General features: G+C 41.5%; 1 protein-coding gene across 4 annotated transcripts in view; it reads right to left on the bottom strand.

The window, feature by feature from the left end:
* Positions 1 to 17,380, bottom strand: part of hdac7a (histone deacetylase 7a) — a 55,780-nt gene extending 38,400 nt beyond the window's left edge. Inside the window, exons 1-2 of one of the 4 annotated variants that reach the window (XM_019272558.2) lie at positions 17,171 to 17,380; positions 2,032 to 2,100 (exon numbers count right to left, since the gene is read on the bottom strand). In XM_019272558.2, the coding sequence (XP_019128103.2) occupies positions 2,032 to 2,100; positions 17,171 to 17,189 (88 nt within the window). In that variant the 5' untranslated portion in view covers positions 17,190 to 17,380. Of the gene's footprint in view, positions 1 to 2,031; positions 2,101 to 3,026; positions 3,094 to 10,967; positions 11,121 to 17,170 lie in introns of those variants that run through there. The other 3 variants (XM_019272559.2, XM_019272561.2, XM_019272560.2) reach the window with 3 other exon arrangements.
* Positions 17,381 to 21,855: the final 4,475 nt, after the last annotated feature.

Here is a 21,855-nt window from a genome sequence, read left to right as displayed (position 1 = left end):
TTGTGGACAAAACAGGACATTTGAGAATATAACCTTAGGCTTTAGGAAAGGGTGATCAACATTTATCACCAGTTTGTGACATTTTATGACCAAACATCTAATGGATAAAATGATTGACAGATTAATTAAATATGAAAATAATTTTCAGTTGCAGCCCTAAATGTGACTAGGGTATGAAAGTATAATAAAAATGTATTATTGTGGTTTTATAACGGATTGCATAACTTATCTTAATTGTGCAGTATCCCTGTCTGCAGGCCCTCTTCAGGTAATTGCTACTGAAGATAAGCTCATCTTCTGGTAAACAGTGTTTCTACCTGTTTCTTTGTGTGTGTGTGTGTGTTACTATAGAAGAACATACTACAGTATAAGTGGGAAATAATCCTGGTAGCCTGCAGGTCTATTACAGCAGCATGTGTAGTTTAAAGGGCTGCTTGAGTTCCAGAGGCTTTTAAAATGGTGGTTTCATGTGTTCTACACATCTGGCACAGTCTGCTGCCACCTTAGACTGTTAACTAGTCTCCAACTCCAGAGACGCCTGGCATCAGGGCGCTCGACAGTGAAAATGGTTTAATGTTAGGTTATATGTGTGTGTGTGTGTCTGTGTAAGGAGATGGAGATTAAAGAGGAAAACAAAAGGAAAGACAGCCAGTGTCAGTTGCCCTGCGTGGACAACACACATGTAACCGGACTCTACAGCCATGGCCATGACCTCACCGGGTTTTTCCACAAGTACACACACACACACACACACACAGTACATGTAGCTTGGTTAGCATACAGTCAGCGGAGCCTGGCACAGCGAGAGCCAGCTTCCATTCAGAGAGTCATGCATTGTAATCCTACACAGTGTGATCACACAGGCATGCTTCACAGTGGAGAATGCTAATCTAAACCAAAAGGCAGGACACAAAGAAACAGCCGGGTGACTCGTTTCTGACGGGCGGAGCGGTGGATCGAATGCATTTTGATCTCAGGTTGAAGAAGAAACCTTTGAGTGTTTCCCACATGAGTCAGCACCAACCCAGGCTGAGTTGCGGTGCTGTTTCTAAAGTACCTTAGATAGGGAGGGGAAGCGGAATGGAGAGAAATCTGCTATAAAAATACATAAGTGCTGCTCTGATGGGAACTGATGGTTATCATGAGGAAAGGCAACCCAAACATTCACATCATAGTCATTGATTTTTCTTAAAGCAGAGTGACATGTGCATGAGGGTTAGCTCAGGTTCACATCCTGTATCATGCTGTAGCAGTCGGTGTTGACATTTTCATTGTCTAAGACATGACCGCATTCGCAGTGAAAATGCAGCAATTATGGGACAAATAAAAAACAGTCGCAACCGACGGTTTGCAGGAAAATATTTAGGAAATAAATCTGTATAATTCCAGATGTTTGTTTCAGTTGCGTCACAAAGTGTCAAATTACTTCACAGCTTAGAAGAAATTACACAATTATGGAAGTGAAATTGAAAAACTGAAGTAAATCCTACAACTGCATACTGGCACTTTGGTGACTTTTACATTCCCTGTAAGACTGATGATATAGGATTGAATAAGACTGTATATTTTTCTCAGCTTAGTTACGTTAAATGTAACTTTCACACGTTTGTGGGAATTTTTGACACACAATAAACGACATTTCTGCATGACCTGCAGCAAACCCACATATGAAAAACACAGCGGGACGAGTATGTGTTTCCAACTAGGCCAACACCTGTTCTGTACTTTACTGCACTTCTTTGAGAATCAAACAGCTTAGATCATTCTGCACTGGAAAATTCGTTGTCACCCAAGCTGTGTAATGTGTGTGTAACGCTGTAAAAAAAAAAAAAAATGCTGTAAAGAGGACAAGATGTAGTCCTGAGTAGACTGGCAGCATTTTTCCACATGAATGTTTCAGCGCTGACGGTTGTGGCCTCACTTTAACAAGTTGAAATCTTGCAGACCCACAACACAACTACTTATCAAGTTACAGCTTCTATTTAGTTAAGTCTCTTTAAAAAAAAAAAAAGAAAAAAGAAAAAGTTTTACCTGCCACTGTATGATATATGTTGTCCTGTCTGTCGGTCTTTATGATGTAACCAGAGGTGCTGATTCCATCTGTGGAGACAAACAGAGAATCAGTTAAAAGCAGCACACAAGAAATGTTTTTTTTTTTTTAAAAGCTCAAGAGCTCCAGAGAGAAGTTGGTGCAATTTCAGTATGCAGCCAACAGAGGCAGATAAAAAGTCACAGATGACTTAGTGCTCATTAAAGGTTTGCATTAGCAGACCTGGCCACCTGATGGGTGCGGCTGGGCACAAGCTCTTGTGGTGTAAGCGCTGACCCGGTCATGTCTAATATTTGACCCAGATCTGGATAGAAAGATCACAGTATGGGTAAGGCGGTGATGTGCTGGTAACACACACACACACACTCAAATGAGACTAATCAAGTAAAAAAAAAATAGGCTAGTAGTGCATGTTTTTTTTATTTTTCTGTGTGTGTGTGTGCATGTGTGGTAGACCTGTTGCTGCTGACCTATGATGCTGGTTAACATCTGTTGTGCAGCAAAAAAAAACAAACTAATTGGGGTCAAACACAGGAGCCTATAGTAGTCTGAATAATATGTGAATAATATAACGACTAACAAGTATATAACTCAAACTGTTTAGCTCAAACATCTTTTTTTTTATTAGGCTTATTTCTAGAATACACCACGTTGCTAAACACAGAATAAAAAAAGTGACTTTAAGTTAGTCGCGTATGTGTGAAGTTACTCTATAGATAGTTGTTCAGTTTTAATGCGCGGTCACGAGCTCTCATCCTCCGCCGCACCTCACGCGCTTCACTTCGGAGCGCTCGCGAGCAATTAACACGGCGGCAAAAACACCTGCGCAGGTAGCTAACCCTTCCGTTAGCAACGGCAAACTCCCGACATAAACAACGGCGCGTTTAACAAGTGAAAGCACACACACACACACACACACACCGAGCGTCCAGCTGTTCCCACGTCAGACCTTGTCAGCACCCCTGCCGTAGCCTACCTTGAAAGACAGAACCCGTGAACAGCTTCTTGAAACGCTCCGAGTCCAAATATATAATTTAAAGATAGAGTTTAGAAATATAAAGTTAATAAGTCAAGCTAAACGAATCCGTGTGCATCCGAGAGAGCGAAAAGCAGACGGGGGGAGGTGATGGTGAGAACCGCTGGGGTTGTCAGTAGACTGTACAGAGGAGGAGGAGGAGGAAAAAGAAAAGAGACTTATCGGAGGCAAGTTGCAGAAAAGAAAGTCCGGCCCCTTGAGTCCTGCCCCCTCCGCTCCGCTCTCCTGCTGACAGAAATAGCAAGCAAGGCGGGTCCCACCAAAAATAGCCTCGACTTCATACAGACCTTCAGGACTATTGTTTTCCTGCAATGACTGACTCCCATTGGGTGCACACTGCAGCCAATCCGCGATTGGCTGCTTATAACTTGGTCAACAGTCCTAACTTTGTTGCTACAATGTGTGTATGTGTGTGGGGACAATTAAAATAATGGGCCCTACACTGTGGCTCCATCTGCTGTCAAAAATCTCCAAACCAGCGTCAAGCATAGTGGTGTGGTTTTTTTGGGGGGGGCCTCCTGTCAAATTTGGAGGTCCCCCCAGAAAAAATGTGAGCAATTTTAAGATTGCAAGGAGGATTCACTCAATGATGTACCAGACTCTACGAATGTTTCTGCTGATGTTCTACATTTAAAACATTTTCATGAGTGCACGTTTCTAAAAATGACAAACAGCCTGCTCAGTGTTTTACTCAGTGTGTGATGAGATAAAGCACATGCCGGTGAGTCTGCTGCTCAAACGCAAAGGAAGCTCTAACACATGCTGTACTGCCTTGCAATGCATGGTCTGGTTTTAATAAACTGTGTTGGTCCCTAAACCCTTTTGTACATGACATAATGCAAGTACAAGCAGTGAATAGTCCCCTTGAATGTCTATTCAGGTTTTTCTCCCTCTAACTCTTGTTGTCTGTTCATAATGCAGGCCAGGAAGGAAAATCGCTGATTACAGACATGTACCACTTGAGCTAATGTCTAAGGAAACCATAATAGTATTAAGTAAATGATCATTTTGGTTTGGGTGCACCTTGTACCTGTATATAATAAAAGTTTTTGCACAAAGCCATGTCTGTGAAGGCTACAAACATTCTCAGGAAACAATAAATAAATAAGTCAATCTTGAATCTGGTTTAGTTTCCTTTTTCGTTTTGATTTCCTGCCAGTGAACATGTATTGGTGCTCATATGACTGTAGTTATCTCAAACAACAGTCCAAAAACAAACATTCTTCTTAATATGCAAATGTTTCACAGAACAGATTTGAAGGCTTTTACTAAACAAAAACAGCAAATGAACTGGAAAATGTATGCTTTTAACACACCCTGTTGACTCATGGCATAACTCATGGTTTCTATGGGCCTCATAACAATGTCACATATTGTTGAGCTTATTGTACAAACAGCTTTACTCCCTACTGTACATTTTCATTCACAGAAAAGCCTGAACCATGTCACAACATACTGTAATCTATGAGATTAAAACTGTAATTAATTTGCTCCTATGTTGTAGGATTAAAGATTATATTAGTATAGAATCCAAGATCATTTAAGTCTATTATGAAATGAAACACGGCCCTGTACTGTTATATTGGTCAGCAGATTAGTTTTAAATATTACAAAGGAGGAGTGGTAAAGGACCATATTATTTGAGGTAAGCACTGCCTTTTGTTGTGCTGTTTTGTCATGTAGAAATACAGCCGATGAGATCTGGAAAATCAGATCTAATCATGGCACAGAGTGGCTTTTTCCTCTCATATGGAAAAAGGCTATTCGATAATCACGGCACAATCTCAGAGCACTTGGCTTTCTGTGATAACTTATTGAAACTTTAATGTTTTAACAGTAAATTAATCAATTGCTGCTAGTTAATCACAGACCTAATGCATGGCCCTAAAAAGGACATGATCTGTTAGATCTGGAGTTCTGGAGAAAGCCGTCTAAGAACCTGCAGACACTACACAAAGAGGAAGCATTGAGGTAATATGGTTGACAAGATCTGCCAACAGTTACAGTAAAAACCAGGGATGTGGTAGAAGATACAAGAACCTTCACCACCTTTGTATGCTGACATAAGGTAGAATCCTGTAGAGGTAGAATCCTGAGAAGAAAAACGTATAGTTGAATTATGATTAATTAGAATTTTATTTTTATTGATATTTTTCTCCTCTGGAGGTCATATAAGTTTGATGATTTTTTTTTTTACAGGCAATAAAAGGCAGTTTGTTCTCTCCAATTTAATTGCAGAACCAAATCTTTACTTGCTGTTATTAGACAGGACAGGACATAGGACAGGAGACCACAAGCCCATGTAAGGAGGAAGTAGAGGATCCTGTGTATTTATGCCATGATGTTCAAATGCACATGTGCACACACACACACACACACACACACACACACACACACACACAGTACACAAGTTATTGTGACAGCTCACATGACGCATGACCATTGTCTTGTCAGTCTTTCTTGTCCAGAGTTTTCCCAGAACCAAGAGGCTGTTTGCTGTTAGCAGCCACAGACACTGTGTGACGTAAATCCTTCAAACAGCATGTCACGTACACTGAAGTGTGGTCAGTGTGACAGAAGTCCTTTCTCTGTTTCATCAGAAATTCTGAAACATCACAAGTCAGTGTACATCCTAGCACAAAACCAAATACCCAACCTTGCTGATTCTTAATCCCACAATTTAAAAAATGTCCTAATGAGAATTAAAAGAAATAAACAAATAAACAAATAAACAGCGGAAAAAATGAGTCAGAACTACTGTCTTAAAAAGTCCCTATGGAATATTTATTTTTGTACATATGAAAGAAGAGGTGCTTAGGTACTTTTTTTTGTCCACCTTTATCTCTTCCCTGTTTTTCTTGCTTTTTCTAAAACCAACTCTATCTGCATACTGTAGTACAACTGTTTTTTCTGAGCCAGAAACTGACATTTATTATGAGTTTCACTAGCACTTCTCAGTGTTTTTCCCCACTTTCAACCGTCCCTTTGTTTCCACAGAACACAACCCTCTGTGTGTGTGTATGTGTGTGTGTGTGTGTGTGTGTGTGTGTATGTGTGTGTGTTGTGTGTGCGTTTTATCCTTTTTTCCGATCTCAGCATCAGCCAGGTCAACAGGCGATGCTTCAGACCAATATTGAAACCAATAAGCGTGCGACTACTGCTGGTGGTGCTCAATCGTCCGCTCGCTCACCCTCGGGTGCCTCGGTGAGCAGGGGGAACCCAGCACCGTTCCCAGAAACCCTCAGTGTGTGGGTGTACAAGCGCTATATAAGTGTGTGTGTGTGTGTGTTTGTGTTTGCATGTGTCTATGTGCATTGATATAAATTGTGTGTGTCTATGTGCACATGTGTGTATGTGGTTAGTCCATTCAATTACACAATCTACCAAGCAGTCTGAATCACATCCGGTTTCAGGCTGAAAATAACAAAACCACAGGGTGACAGAAAAGCAGCGCAGCAGGCAACCGCCCACAGGGAGTGAGGAATACATACATGCACGCACAAACACACACACACACACACCTATCTGCGCACGCACTCACGTAGTCTAGCACTGGTCAGTTAGTACTTTCCACAAACATCTATTTTATCTAAAAAAAGCTTTCCTTTACAGAGCCTGTGCTTGTTTTATCCTCTGATTACTGAGATTTTCAACTAAAGTCATGCTTTTGAAATTCATGTAAAAGCATCCACATGCTGTTTGCAACTGTATGAAACGACTGCAAGATTATATTATCTTAAAATATATTAGTTAGTTTAGAAAAAAATCAGTTATCGGCCTGCAAACACAGAAGAAAATCTCTGCTAATCAGCTGTTACAAGTGTGGTCAGTATGGAAAATTCACAGTGTACATTCCAGTGCACAAATCTTAGAATCAATATCTTTTTTAACAAACATGATGAGTCAAACTTTAGTGCAAATTATACCGAAGTGACACGGTTCAAAACACTCTGACGTATGTAGCTTATTTGTCAGTACTACATGGGGCAGGATGTGGTCAACTGTGTGCTACATAGTTGCCTCCCACCTGCAGAGATGTGCTTGTGCAACATTGAGCACAAGAAGAGAGAGAGATTGTTCACAAAATGTTAAAAATTGACAGAATGATGGTGAGAAGCATGGATGAGGAAAAACGCATCGACTGACTAGTATTGAATCTAATTACTGGAACCAAAAATGTGTCTATATAACACAGAAAACTGTTACTAGGCAAAGGTCATGTTTAACCTTTAGAAGAACTCTATCTGCCTAAGTAAGCTATTTTTAAAAAAAGTGTCATATTGGTATCTCTACCAAAACCAGCATTTCAACACTTAGCACATTTTCAACAGATACTTGGGCCTACACATACAGACACACACACACATGTTCATTCCTGATATCAACTGGAGACCATCAAATCATTTATCCAACCATTACTCTTCTTTCCGTTCCCTTCAAAATGTCTCTATTTCGGCTACACTGCACATAAAACTAAAGCAGCTGGCTTATGGCTTTCATTTACAATCTGTGTCTGTTGTTTCAATTCTCCGCAGTGATGCAGTATCTCTGCGTGTAACATAATGAGGTCATAAAAATTGTAATCCGAACACACTTTGGACTCATCGGGAGGGAATTTGCTGTCAAATGAAACTTCAATTTGAACATTTTAGCTAATTTATGATGCATTTAGATACATGCAGGCACAAGGAAAGATGCATTTAAGCATACTCAAAATGCATCGCCCACTAAATTCAGAGCGCCTGAGTGTGTTCCATTTGTGCATTTGATACTTTATATCCCATGTGCGGACAGTGTGTCGTTGTAAAAACATGAATGAGCCTGTTTTTACATAACAGAGGAGGGTATGACCCTCATTTCCGCTAATTATGAAACACAGTGGTCTCAGTAAGCTGTTTTAACACAGTTAAAGTACGAGCACACAAACACTATCTGTGAAATGAAATTGGTGGGGATGGAGGTTTCAGAGGGAAGGAGTGAGGGAGTGAAAGAACAGCGGAAGGAATAAGAAGGATAAAGTGACTGAGGAGGAGGAGAGAAGGAAGAATGAAAAGAAGAGAGGAAGAATTGGTAAGAGAGGGAGAGGATGAGAGAAAGAGAGAGAGAGACAGAGAGAGAGAGGCTAAGAGCACTGTAATAATGTTTGGCCTTGGTCTGCCAGCGGGGTCCTTCCCCCTAAGAAGCCAACAGGAATGTGAGGAATGCTGCATGAAAAGAAAAAGAAGGAAGGAGCGGAGGAGAGGGGGAGAAACAGAGATGATGATGTGAAAGAAAGGAAAAGCCAAGAAGGAGAAGGAGGGGAGGCAGGCGAGCGGGGGGAATCCAGAGCGAGATGAAGACAGAAAGAGGGAGACAGGAAGATGAAGGCAGAGTTAGAAATATGAGTCGGGGGGGTCGACATGGAGGAAGAGACCTATTATCTTTAGTGGGCTGAGTAAACACAAGAACAAAGAAGTTGAAAATAATAAGGTTGGAAAATATTTTGGAGGAAAAACTTGCTCTCTTTGTGTGCTTTTTTTTATTTTCGTGCATGCAGATATTTATGTATGCATGTTTGTGTGTGTTAACATACTTCTTGTGTGTGTGTGTGTGTGTGCAAGAGTGTATCAGGGTGTGGTCAGCTACAGACTACACTCCAAAGTTTGCTAAATACAGCTGGGTTTCCTTTCGAAATTTGTCTTCGCCAGTAATGTCAGTGCCAGAAATTTCACACCTGCAGTGTACTGCAGAAAATATTCTCCTTCCATGCATGCTCGTCCAGTAAAAGTCTCCTGCAGTCTCGTGGCGGTCAGTTGACAATCATGAGATACACACAAACAGAGACTTTGCACATCAGCACATACACGCTGAAATCGCGCTTCATGGAAGATAACACGGAGGGTTATTTAAAGCAGCAGAATGCGCAGAATTGAAGAAAATTACACATCTCGTCTCCAGAGACCTCCAGCTCACTGAAGACATACTGCCCTAAAACGCCAAAACGCACTAACTACCAATTGGGTTTTACCATATAAAACATTATTATGTCATAGGACTGTGTAATTTCTGTGAAAACAGTCAAATTTGCAGGAACTGCACTCTACCCATCACTTTTACTGCACTAAACCAACAACAGCTAAGTCAAGAAAACTGTATCAAGCCTAAACTAAACCATACCCATCTCTCCATCTGTAGTACTGTATCTATAATCTGTGATTGAAAAATAACAATTTTAGAATCACATTATAATGTTTGGAATAAAATAAGACTGGCTAAATTGTGTCATGATGGAAGAAAAGCTAAGTGGCCTTGCTTAGCAGTATAGCAGTAACTGCTTTTACTGTAACTTTATTGGAATTGGTAACATTTCAATGACATATTAACTGCATTTAACTGTAGATTAATTCATTGCATCTCCTTCAATATAATTATAGGCTAATAGAAGTAGGAAAAATGATGATTAAAGCTGCAGTCACGTAGTGTCTTCTTAATGGGAAGAACAGGGAAATCTGACTCGCATATTCCATAAGACTTAACCCCAGTGTTAGCTTGTAGTCACAGTATTTAAATAGCACAACATGGTTACTTTTGCTGTGCTTGTAAATTTGGAGTGGTTTGTTAGAAATCACAAACAAACTGTGTATAATGTATTTTGCCAAATGAATTGATTGTATTAGGTATTGGTATTAGAAGGATTAAACTGAAGTCCTCACATAATGTCAATCAGAAGAATATATGATGGCTCACAGAATGCAAAGGCAGAAGAGATTTGAACTTTCCTTTATTCTCTATATATCTATACGTCTTTATTCTATTTGTATGAAATCAAAATTTTTAGTTTTAACCTGTTTTGTTTTGGTTTACCTTCAAGTGCTTGCATTTAATATCTGAGAAGTTCTTCTAGCTTCTTTTGTTGGATGAAAAAGAGGATTTTGTTGAAACGAATGAAGAAGAAAAGCATCTGTATTTTAGTACACCATACATAAATTACATGTATCCCAAAAATATTTGTTAAAAGAATATTTTTCCAGTATAATTTTTTTAAAGGTAAGGTTTTAGTAATGTTCTATAATCTTAATAAATGAAGCTTTGACCCAGCATCTCTCAAAAAAGTTTAAATAAATACATAAATACATACATATGTCCCACATAATTACATCATGTTGATATGCAGTGCAAACATACATGGAAACCCAAACAAGTCACAATCATAGATTCCCTTACAAGCTGTTGACTCTTTGAAGATACACAGATAAATGTTTCCACAGTATGTGTGTGTCTAGGCACATCGAAAGCCTTGGTGACATGTGCAGTCCACAGGAACACAATGCATCGCTGACAGACATTTTCCACAAAAGAGTGTCGTGTGCAGTCATCACTAACTGCTGTTGAGAGGTAAAATTAAGAAGAAATGTGACTTTTTTTTCCAGGGTAGACGTAGAGGAGCTGTAAATATTCAAACTGAATCTGAGCTGTCCGGAGAGAAACTTCCTCAGCAGACAAAGAAAAGTCAACCGGTGCCACCAGAAACTGTTTGACTGACAGGAGGTCTCTGGGAAACGCGGTGTGGAAACACCACGGCAAAGATGGAGATAAAGACAAAAATGTAAAGATGGTTGTTTGGACGTTTGATCTGGTTAAATTGAAAGTGAACTGAGGTCAACCCCAGCGGCAGCGCAAGCAGAGTGTGTAATGAAGGACTGAGGATCCTTTACACCATAAGGATGTTTGGAGTTAGGGCAAGTTGTTCAAAACACAGCAAGAAACCATAGCAACCACAGAAAAATCCCAGGAATATCAACAGTACGCACGCACACACACACACACACACACACACACACACACACAAATGCACACGTATACGCATATCAAAACACAGAGTCAGATCAAATCAAAACTCACCCTTTTTACACCCACCAATCTGAACAACAACAACCCTGAGAAGCGTGAGCGTGTGTGTAGGAAAACACCCAGACAGGCCAAAAATAGCTCTACACTCTCGATCCCCATCTCTCGCTTTCAATCCCTCGCTCACGCTCTTTCTCTTTCTCTCTCTCTCTCTCTCTCTCTGTCTGTCTCTCGCTTGTGTTGCTATAAACCATTGGTAGGAAAAAAATAAGTTAATGTTCCCATACGGAAAATATCACCCACTTAAGAGCACACTTGAATGTGAGAATATCAGACTCAGTATGTGATTGAGTGTATGGAGAGAGTAATGACTATTTTGGCGAAACTGTCACACCAGGGGAAACATAAAGCTCCTCACAAGAGGAAAGCATGAGTAGGTTGAAATTTGTCCGATGAGGGAAGTCAGACATTCCTTGAGAATATCATAGAAAATTATCAAAGTAAGTACAAGTATTTCTGGATGAAATAAATAACCGCTGGCATGCTTTGACCTCATAGATCCCCATCGGCTTATATTCTCCTGAATCTATTTTTCACATTTTCAGGATGCTGTCACACCCACAGATTTTTTTGCTCTGCTCCAAACCATGGTGGCAACTTTGTCAGTTTGTTTAGCTTCAGGAAAACCCAATTACAAGTGAAGCAGAGCTTGTAAACAAAAGTCACATGGACTCACAAGTAGCATGTTTACTGGACGCTTTTAGTAACCCGTCATCCTGCAAGTATAGCGACTTTTAAACAAATGTAATTGCAGTCTGTTAAATAAGCAAAGCATGTTGCTGTGGACTTGTTTTTCCAGCTATGTCAACCTGACCTATATTAAGGTCAACTGAGTGCGCGGATAACTCGGATGTATTATAAATGTGGTCCTAATCTCTTTTGGTTTTGGCCATCATCAGTTATAATATCATTAACCTATAGCAAACTCCAATGGGGCAAGAAACAACCAGAAACAAGTCAGTTTAGCCATATGACCGAAAGCACTTCACTTCGAGGTAGCAGGAACTCAGTCTGTAAACTGTGATGCTGTTAATAATAATTAGATTGTTAATATTTGTCTTGTAGTCTAAATAAGTTTAACTAACCTGGAGTTTTATGACTGCTTATGCTTCGTGTCCTGTCTCCTGACTTCTTTTCACATTCCCATATCTCAAGAACTTGGTAACTACAAATTCTTATTAAGGCTTGGCCACGCCGGCATATAAAACAGCAAAATCTTGCAATTAAATTAATTATCCCAACAGAATCAATTCTATTAATGGATTCTCAGTCACTGGGTAAATGGGGTTGTTAGCTCGAAGAACTTTATTTTCACCAAGTTTCACCAAGTTTGCAAAACCTAATATTTTGTAAAGACGCTGTACCATTTTACCAGATCTTGACTAACAGGAATGAAGGCAAGAAAAAAGCTCAACAGGAACCAATCAAAAATCTGAAGTCTCTTTTGGCTCATCTGTTTACTTTCTGTCATATTTTAATATACATTTAAGGATATTATGTTGTTTTTGGTGTAATATCTATATTTAATGAACAGGTTCATCTAAAGTACAGTGTGCACACCGGGACATGTGTATTTGGGTGGAGGTGTTCAGCTTTGGGGCCCCTAAAAAGGCCTGTACCGGCCCTCTTCACTGCATGCTGTTCATGCTGACACGTGACAAAGAAGCTGTCGGATGTCTGCAGCTTTGAAACAACAAAACCAAAATCTTGCTTTTCGGGTTGTTTCCTGTTATTAGATACGATTGTTCTCGGTCTTGACAGACCACAGCACAGGTTTTCTAAGAAGAGCCTTAAAATCTCTGCCGTCATTTGGTGACACTTGAGTTTGAAGGTTAATGTTCTCACAGGGCCAAATGAAGGAGGAAAACTAAAGGAAATTCTAGTGGCCTTAGATACCATGTCAGAAAGTACGCTCTTTACTTTACAGCACACGAACCTAGCTAATATAAAACTAATCTATTTCCTCCACAGGTAGGCTTGGGGCTTAGCCAATGCAGCAGCCTGGAACAGGTAATAAAGTAGAGGGGCTTACACCAGAAGCTCTGAAACCTTTAGACAACCTTCTAACCCAAACCTGAACCACATATCATAATGCTAATCCAAGCACTTAATATCTCACATAAGGAATCCAATTTTTAATACTACAACTTGATGGCAGTATTTTTCCAGAGTGCAGCATGTTGATATTAACAGTGAGCCTGAGTATATTTACCAAAGAAAGGGGATGTTTCATAATTTTCACACATTGTCTGTCTGGCTAAGATAAGATAGAGTAAGATAAACTATATTGTCCCTGCAGGGAAATTTATCTTGGCTGTTGTAGCTCCTGTGGCGAGTGGATGAAAACAGCAACAAACATCAGCACAGGATGGAAACATCGTACAGTTATCATCACGCACTATAAAACACTTCATGCGCTCTCAGGTCAAGACACGTCAGGCGTGAATGTCTGCTATCTGTCTCTGTCATGGATGATTGATGAAAGTGAAGCTTCTCTGTCGGGAACTTGTGTTTTCTCTGGTGTTTTCAGTGAAAGGTTACACCTCTCCTCTCCGCTGTGCCCTCGGTGGGAATTTAAGACACAGAACGAGAGAGAGAGAGAGAGACAGATGGGTTTTCCTCGCAGGATATCCTGTTCTAAGTAGAGCTGCTGGGCCCACTCTGACCCCCTCACCCCTCTTGACCCCTGACCCGCTCATAGTTTAAAGCTCACATCTCCAACGTTTCCTAATCGCCCCAAATCTCTTCGTATTCTTTCAATTTAGCTCTTTGCCTTCTCCCCTTCCAAACTCCTCTGTCACACTCACAGGTGTCACTTTAATTTTGCCTCTTTCCTTTTCCTCTTTGTTCCTTTGTTCGCTCTCACTCAATCTACTGCCAGCTTCCTTTTGCCTCATCATATCCTCTGTTATTTTCTCTTTCATAAATCACTTGCCCTAGAAATAGCCTGTAAAGTCACAGCAATCATACTTTACTAAATCAATGATCACTCTAGTAGTGTGTAATGGTGTTTGAGTTGATTTATTGCATTGTATTAACATGCAGCTACATTAGGAATTGGGAAGTATAGATGATTGCATCACACTCTGATATGAATAAGCTGTATTATCTATATGCTATGAATCATGAAGTGTGACAAAGACTGGAAAAGTAGTGCATTTAGAAGTCCGTTGGACATCCTCTTTCTTACTCTCTCGAAAACCAGTTCCTCCTTGTTCTCTTTCAGGCTTCTTTTTTTTCTAAAAACCTCTAATTTAAACAATAATCCACCACAATTCCGCTTGTTTTTTCTGAACATTGTGCACTCCGTGTGAGTCATGTGCTGAAAATGAATAGGCTCCTAATGCTACTTTGGAACAAGTGAAAAAAGAAATCTGTCAATGAGCCTGAAGTGATTTTCTTGCAACATTTTCCTGAATAAAGTGCAATTTTCTCTCCACTTCTGGCGTGTTCTGCCATATTCTGCCTTGTTTCAGGATACCGAACATGTTGTTAACAGTAAACCTCTCAAAGAAGTCATGATGTCACTGCTTTGGCAGTATGAACTTGAAAACCACACACAAGGAAACCACCGCCACAATTATAACAAACATAATTTGACTACAAACAGGAGTAAGGCTCTCGTTTGGCAAAGTCTATCAGGTACTGTTTCGTGCCCTCAGACGCCCTATTCTTCGTCTCCCTCCACTTTCCCTTTATGTCAGCCTCCCTCTCTCTCTCTCTTTCTCTCTCACTCACTTACTCACACCCAGCCCTCCCACCCTGCAGTATAACTGGAATCCATTAACTGATGAATGGTTGTTTGTGTTTTTTTAAGCTCAACAGCGCCACCCCCGGCCCGCGCGGCCAAACAGTGTGATAACAAAACATTGGCTGTGATTAGTGGAATAATTAACCAATCATCCTCTGACCTACGAGGCCAACCCCGGAGGTCAAAAGGGACACAGAGTGGGCTGCTTCCCAGGTGGTTTCCCATGAAAACCATCAGGCGGCGAAGATATAGTGGAGTCATTGTCTGCAGACAGGTGACACACACACACACATGAACACGCACACATGAACACATGCATTTCTATATCGGTATCCCAACTTCCCAGCATGCGTGCACGTCTGAGTGTGTGTGTGTGTGTGTGTGTGTGTGTGCAGCTTGCATTTGTGTGCATGCGTGTAAGTAATGAGGATCCCAGCGGACCGAGCGCAGAGTTTGCCCAGAGAGAGCTGTGCTGGAAATCAACACTTCCTGCTTCCTGTGGCGAGAGGAAGTGCTACCGTCGCTGTCCCCTTATCGCTGGATACACAGGCGGCGCGGAGGGAGGAAGGCAGGGGAAGAGGAGAAGGAGACGGAGGGAGCAGGCGAGACAAAGGGAGAGGACGAGAGAGGCCGATATGGCTCAGTCCACCAGTTTCTTTCTTTCTTTCTTTTTTTTAGTCTGGTTGGTTGGTGTTTGGCAGAAAATTCTAATAAATCAGTAAATAATGATAGAAGGAGGACGATGTGCAAAATGTCTCATGCAGGCTTGTAGCACATTTGCAATGATGATTACGGTGATGATGTATATATTTAATGATTTTTTTCCTTTGGCTGCTTTGTTAACCAGCTGCCTTCATCTTTCCTCTGAGAGAATACAATAACAGTTGGCTACTGCTTGCTAGTTAATATTTAAAAACACTGAATATTCCAACATATGCACGCAAACCACAAAGAAATTTACTCTTCTCATGCGTCACATCATTAACGCTTAGTTGCATGTTACGCAGAAAATACAGATTTCACTTGCACGTTGCGCTACAGGACATGTCAAAGTTAAAAATAAAACATAGTGGAACACGAACATGGAAAAGAGGAGCGTCCCTGTACTCCTTGCAAAGTTTTTCATGTTGTCAGGAGCAACTGCATGTTGCATTCTGGCAAATGAACTCCAGGCAAGGAGGGGAGAGGATAGAGTCAGAGGGTGACAAAGATTTTACGGGAATAGAAAAATAAAGAGACAAGAAATGAAATGAAAGTATGCAACGCGTGTCTGCCGAAAGAAAACGATGCGACACACTGCGCGCTTTTTGCAGGTTGCAACCAAAATGTACCCACTTTGCACCTTATTGTGAAGGAGCAACAGAGAGGCAACGAGAAAGACAGAGAGAGAAAGGGAGAGAAGGGGGGAAAGAGATGTTTGGGATCAGGGTGGGGAAGCTTTCAGCACTTGGGATTGTCCCAGATGGACACAAGCCGCTCCCTCCCTTTATAAACAGCCTCTGGCCTCCTCTCCTCTCCTCTCCTCTTTCCAATTCTCTATAATTTCTTCCCTTTAATGCCTGCTGTACACAACTCAGCTCGCACTCTGCAGGGATGAAAATGTGAACAAATTGACACTTTCTGTTTGTTCCTATTCTCCTCTGACAATTTCATCTGTCCCCCCAGCACCAGCACCAGCACCAGCACCAGTACCAACACCAGCACCGCCACCCCCAATCCCTGCCATTTCCAAAGTCAACACACCACTAAATGCCGGGCTGACTCACTTCCACTGTGGGTGGTTCTGTTTCCAATTTTCTCACCACCTCAGCCACCCCACCACCTCTGAAGAAAAAGAGAAAACTTTTGTCCAGAAAACAAAACAATAAGTTGCCAACCAGACATGCAAAAGATAGAACCATTTTTCTTCTTTTGCTTAATGTTAAAGGGACAAAAATGTGCATGTAAATGCCGAAAGGAGACATGGGGCAAAACCAAGCATGCTTCTCCCACTTCTTTTGTGGCTCTGAAATGGTTATCGCTGTTTTCCTTCCTTTCTTTTTCTTTGGGAGAGCGTGGGAGCGCCCTCAGAGTGCTGCATAGAAACCACGGGGCTCATAACAACAGGAGGAAGCCGGTAACTTGAGTAACTTGGGCCGGGCAGAGAGGGGGATAAGGGGAAGAAGTTGGATTGGGGAGCGGAGGAAAAGAGAAAGACAACAAGGGACAGAGAAGCGGTTCACGTCTCTACATATCTCTATATCTTAGAAATGTGACATATGAGCTCACATAAACACAAAAACACATCTACAAATGACACAAATAACCTGTTGCATTCCAGACAAGCATTTCCCACATCCACACATGCACACAAAGTGGCATTTTCACACACACACTCATCCCCGTGCAACCCCAAACATACTCCGCACTGCATTAGACAACTTTCCTGACCAGAGCGCTGCCTTACCAGTCTGTGGTGTGAACATTCAGCATGAGGAGTGCGTTAGAAAGTCCCGTCAGTCATGTTCACGTACAGTTCAGTCCAGTGAGATCGAGAATGGCGAGGAGGACACCCGAATGATTCACACACATGCACACAGAAACACATGCACACACACACAGGCACAGTATCAGTTCCCTCTGTCCAAGTGTTGAGAAAGTGAGGGGCCGCAACAAAAGGCAAGAGAGGGAGGGAGGGAGGGAGGTAGAGAGAGAGAGAGAGAGAGAGAGAGAGAGAGAGAGAGAGATTAACCCCTCTGAACTGACTGGTGGAATCTCTCCCTCCCTCACACACACATACACACAGTTGGTTTGCCGTATCACTGACTTCTTGTGTTTTCTCTCAAGTGCCAAGAGGAGGAAGGGAGAGCAGAGTGTGTATTCATGGTCATGGATGTATTGTAGTGTGTGTGTGTGTGTGTGTGTGTGTGTGTGTGTGTGTGTGTGTGTGTGCGTGTGTGTGTGTATTTAAAGGTAGGAGGGACCAGCTGGCTCAAGTCCAGAGTCAGCCAGCCTGGTAGAAAAAGACAATAGCAGGAAACACTATATCAGGAGGAGGCAAAATACCAGCACAAAAATAATTAACAGACAGTGAAAAACAATGACATCCACCGTGGAAAACACAGTCTGCAGCCCGCGCCGAACAATGATAGTGGAAACAACGAGCAGAAAAGGCTGCGCCGAACAATGATAGTGGAAACAACGAGCAGAAAAGGCTTTTTTTTGTTTGTTGTTGTTGTTGTTGTTACCACAGGATATAAATCCCCCCCCCCCCAATCCAGAAAGATCTGAGGGGTTAGTGGCGATGAATGCCAGAAATGTTGGTGTTATTTTTATACATGCAAAAAGCATTGAGTTTTGTGCATTCGTTTTAGAAATTACCCTCATACTCACTTGTACACGATCACAGGCTTGTAGACGCACATTCCCCATGAAATCAGTCAGCCATGACTCCCACACAAATCTCACCACCGCACACACACACACACACACACACACACACACACAAATACACATTCCCCCAGCTGTAATCATATCTAGTGATAAGGGCAGCTTCCCCCAGCGGTCGCTGGCTCTCCCTGACTCTGACCACAGTGACTTACAATGGGGCTGTATTCGGAGCCTGCTCTGATTACACACACAAGGAGCTGCATTACACCCTGCTAATTCAATTTCCTCCCCCCCACCACCACCCCCTGGGTCAACCTGTGTGTGCGCGTGTGCGTCTATGTGTGCAAGAGTGCATAAGGAGGAACTGATTAAGCAGTTGTTAAAGAGAACAAGCTGCTTGCACAAAAAAAACTGACTGCAATAATCTGTGGGGGGTTGATGGGGTTGTCGATCAATACCGTCGTTGTTGGTCCCGATATTGAGAATTATGGTTGTTCTCTTCTGGAAAAAAAAAGAGAAATAAAAAATTCCTGCTGCTTAGTGGTACTGTGAGCAATGAACTGCTACAGCAACTCAGCTATAATGGCTGGCCTTGAGGTTGTATCTGTTCTTTCTGACAGAACAGTACAGAAGCATCAAATTGTGCCATATCGGTTGTTAACTTAATGCTTCTGTAGGATTCAAATAGCTCTCGTCCTCCTCTCTACTGGGAAAATATGATTTAAAGGACCAGTGTGTAGGATTTAGTGGCATCTAGGATTGCTGATTACAAGCCTGTCACCCTATAGCGCAAAAAAACATGATCTAAAACCAATGTTTAGTTTGCCAGTATATTTCCATTGCTGCCATATCCTGCCCTGAATATTTGACATGCTTAACCTTTCCGAACCTTTAAAACAAGTTTTTTGAACACTAGTAATATTATAGAGCAGAAAGTGGTAATGATTTTCCTTTGCTATAGTTATGGTCTCATTATGTTAATGCACAAAAGCGACATGATTAGATTAAGACTAGGAGAATACACCCACGCCAGCGGCTCTATGAGGCTGTAGTTTTAAATATTAACACGCTGACGTTTACCATGCTCACATTCTTAGCTTGTTCGCACACTCACCGTTTCTAATTAGCATCAGTGTAGTACAACTGAGACTGATGGGAATGCCTAAATCAGTTTAGAAGGCATTAACCAAAGCCCTGGACAAATTCAAAGTTTGATCTGATGGAATGTCCTTAAAAAAACCCAATGGCAATCCAACCAATAGTTGTTGAGACATGTCAGTCTGGTCATGGTTACTTTTCGAGACATATTTCTACTCTTGGTACAAGACAAACAAATCAGTAATGCATGCGCCGCAACTGCCTGTCTGCCAGGTTTTGCAGATATCTTGAGGTTATTTGCTTGTACGCTGTTTTATTGATAGTCTGTGTCGATGACGTGCTAGGAAATGTAACAATGCTCCCTGTAAAGGCACGGACAAATGGGGAAACCGATAGCTGAATAATATGGATGTTAAACAAAAAAGGAAATGCATCATAGCCTACAAATTTTCTTCTGTCTAGTCTTGAGACTGTGACCAAATGATCTGATGCAAATTCGTTCAGCTGCAAATGTCTTGCACATACTGTAAGTTACAATGCAGTCCAGAGGTCGGTGTTGTTGCCAAAAGAGTTTAAAGTCAATACATATTACTATACCAGCGCTATGACACAGTACAGATTTAACTGCACTGCAGTGAAAAGCTGTTCCTTTTTTCTTTGGTCCAATAGAAAAAGAGCGAGCGTGGTCGGGTTTGGTGTTTGACATTATGACAGATCACTTTGTGTTAAGCTGAATGAGCTTTCACTGTTATATTTATACAAGCCCTCCCGTGACGAGTTAAGTATGGAGTGTACTCAATAGCCATAAGAGATCCGGGAATGAAAACAATCCAACATCATGTATTTTTTTAATTACATCAACACTTTTAATTTATAGCTCTGCAGTCTTGTTGTAAATGCACTAAACACTAATTAAAACGGAACCTTTTTTTTTCTCTTTTTGAGGTCTGGTGGTCTCTTGGTGGAAGTTTCCAAAGAAAATGATGTGTGATGAGTCAAAAATTACTAAAATCGGGGTGGAGACGTGCAGAGTGCAGAGCTAGATCAGTTTATGATGAGAATCAGTTGTTGGTCTGACTTTGTTCCACTCCCAGGTTTCTTAAACTAAGGGTACGGACCCAAAATAGGTTGCAGACCTGCTTCTGGCAGGTCTCACCAGAACACAAGCTAGCAATGTGTAATCCTGTGTCCTACAGTAAGACACTAAAGTCTAACTTGGATCCTGGGGATGAAATATTTTAATAAAAACCTGTGCTTTAATTTGAAGCAAGAGGGTCAGATCTGCAAGCTTTTCCACTGATTCTGTGTAATGCAGCCTGATGAAGCGGCTGGCTCGCTGCAGGTTGTTTATCAGACCCGTTCAACACATCTGAGTCTCATTTTGGCCAAATAAAACAATGCCGTGCATCACTGTCAAATGCATGGCAAACATAAGGAGTGTGTCCATGTGCATGTGTGTGAATGTGTGTGTGTGTGTGTGTCTAAAAGCAGAGAATGTGTTTGTCATTAAAATGACTGAATAGAAGGGCGAGGTCTCTTCGGAGGGGTGGGTAGTTACATATCTATACACACACACTCATTTAGCTAATGTTACTTTGCAGTTCCTCTTCTTGAAAGAGGCTAGATGTCTCCCCTGGCAACGTCACTTGCAGGAATCAAACCAGCAACCCCTCTGACTTCTGTGTGATCGCAACAAACCACAGACACATACATCTTTGTCCTAACCATACACAAACCGTCACACACACCTTTTTTTTCTGCCGTTCTCTCTCGACTGAACCCCTGTTCACACTCACACACACTCATGGAAAGATGACTCCAGATGTGGGTGTGATGCTTGTACACAATGATTAGTGAGTGAGTGCTCTGTGTTGTGTGTTTCCACCTCTCCTCCTCTGTTTTGGTTACCAACCTTGTCTGCTAAGCCTCACTAATCAGCGCTGTCAGGAAAAGAAACACAAGATACCGAAGCCTGGACGTTCACAACTATTCACATACAATGGACCATCTTGTCAATCACACAACATTAATAACCTTCATGCAGTAATTTACTACAAGTAAACACCTTTTTCATGACTCGTAACTCGAATGTCCAATCACAGATGAGCTGCTGCTACAGGTTGACGATGAGATATTTACAGATATTTGTATTCTTAGCAAGTAAAGACATTTTTAAGAAGCCCACATATGACTGCCTTTCGCCGGTCGGTCATGTAAAGTCGCGACTGCTGGGAAAAACTGTGGCTTTGCACATGTTGATGTGTTTGAAAATGTTCTGGGAAAAAGATCAAATCTAATTTGGCTCAGTGGTGAAAACCAAAAAATTCAGCCAAGGTCGGGCCTTAATTCTTGACAGAAATGTCAGATTTCATCAAATTAAACATGTGAAGTCTCAAGTCTTAAAAGGGTCTGCTGCAGCATCCAAACACTAATCATGTGATATAAAAGCACATGTGTGAGGGTATGCTAGCCAGGGGCACGCAGGTGTGTAATAGATCAGGGTTTTAGGCGGTTTAGGTTCCTCTCAGCTGATGATAGTGTTGGCAGACGACACGACTGATTTTAAGAGCGAAGCTGGAGGAAATTTGTGAATAAAAGACTGTAGCGCAGGTTTGGTTTAAACAAGATGTTAAATCATGTTACGTTTCCTTTATAGAGGCTGAT

This window comes from Larimichthys crocea, chromosome XV (assembly GCF_000972845.2).
Source record: "Larimichthys crocea isolate SSNF chromosome XV, L_crocea_2.0, whole genome shotgun sequence".
Taxonomy (NCBI): domain Eukaryota; kingdom Metazoa; phylum Chordata; class Actinopteri; family Sciaenidae; genus Larimichthys; species Larimichthys crocea.
Note: the sequence above shows the minus strand (reverse complement) of the source record. Positions and strands in the feature narration are given on the sequence as shown.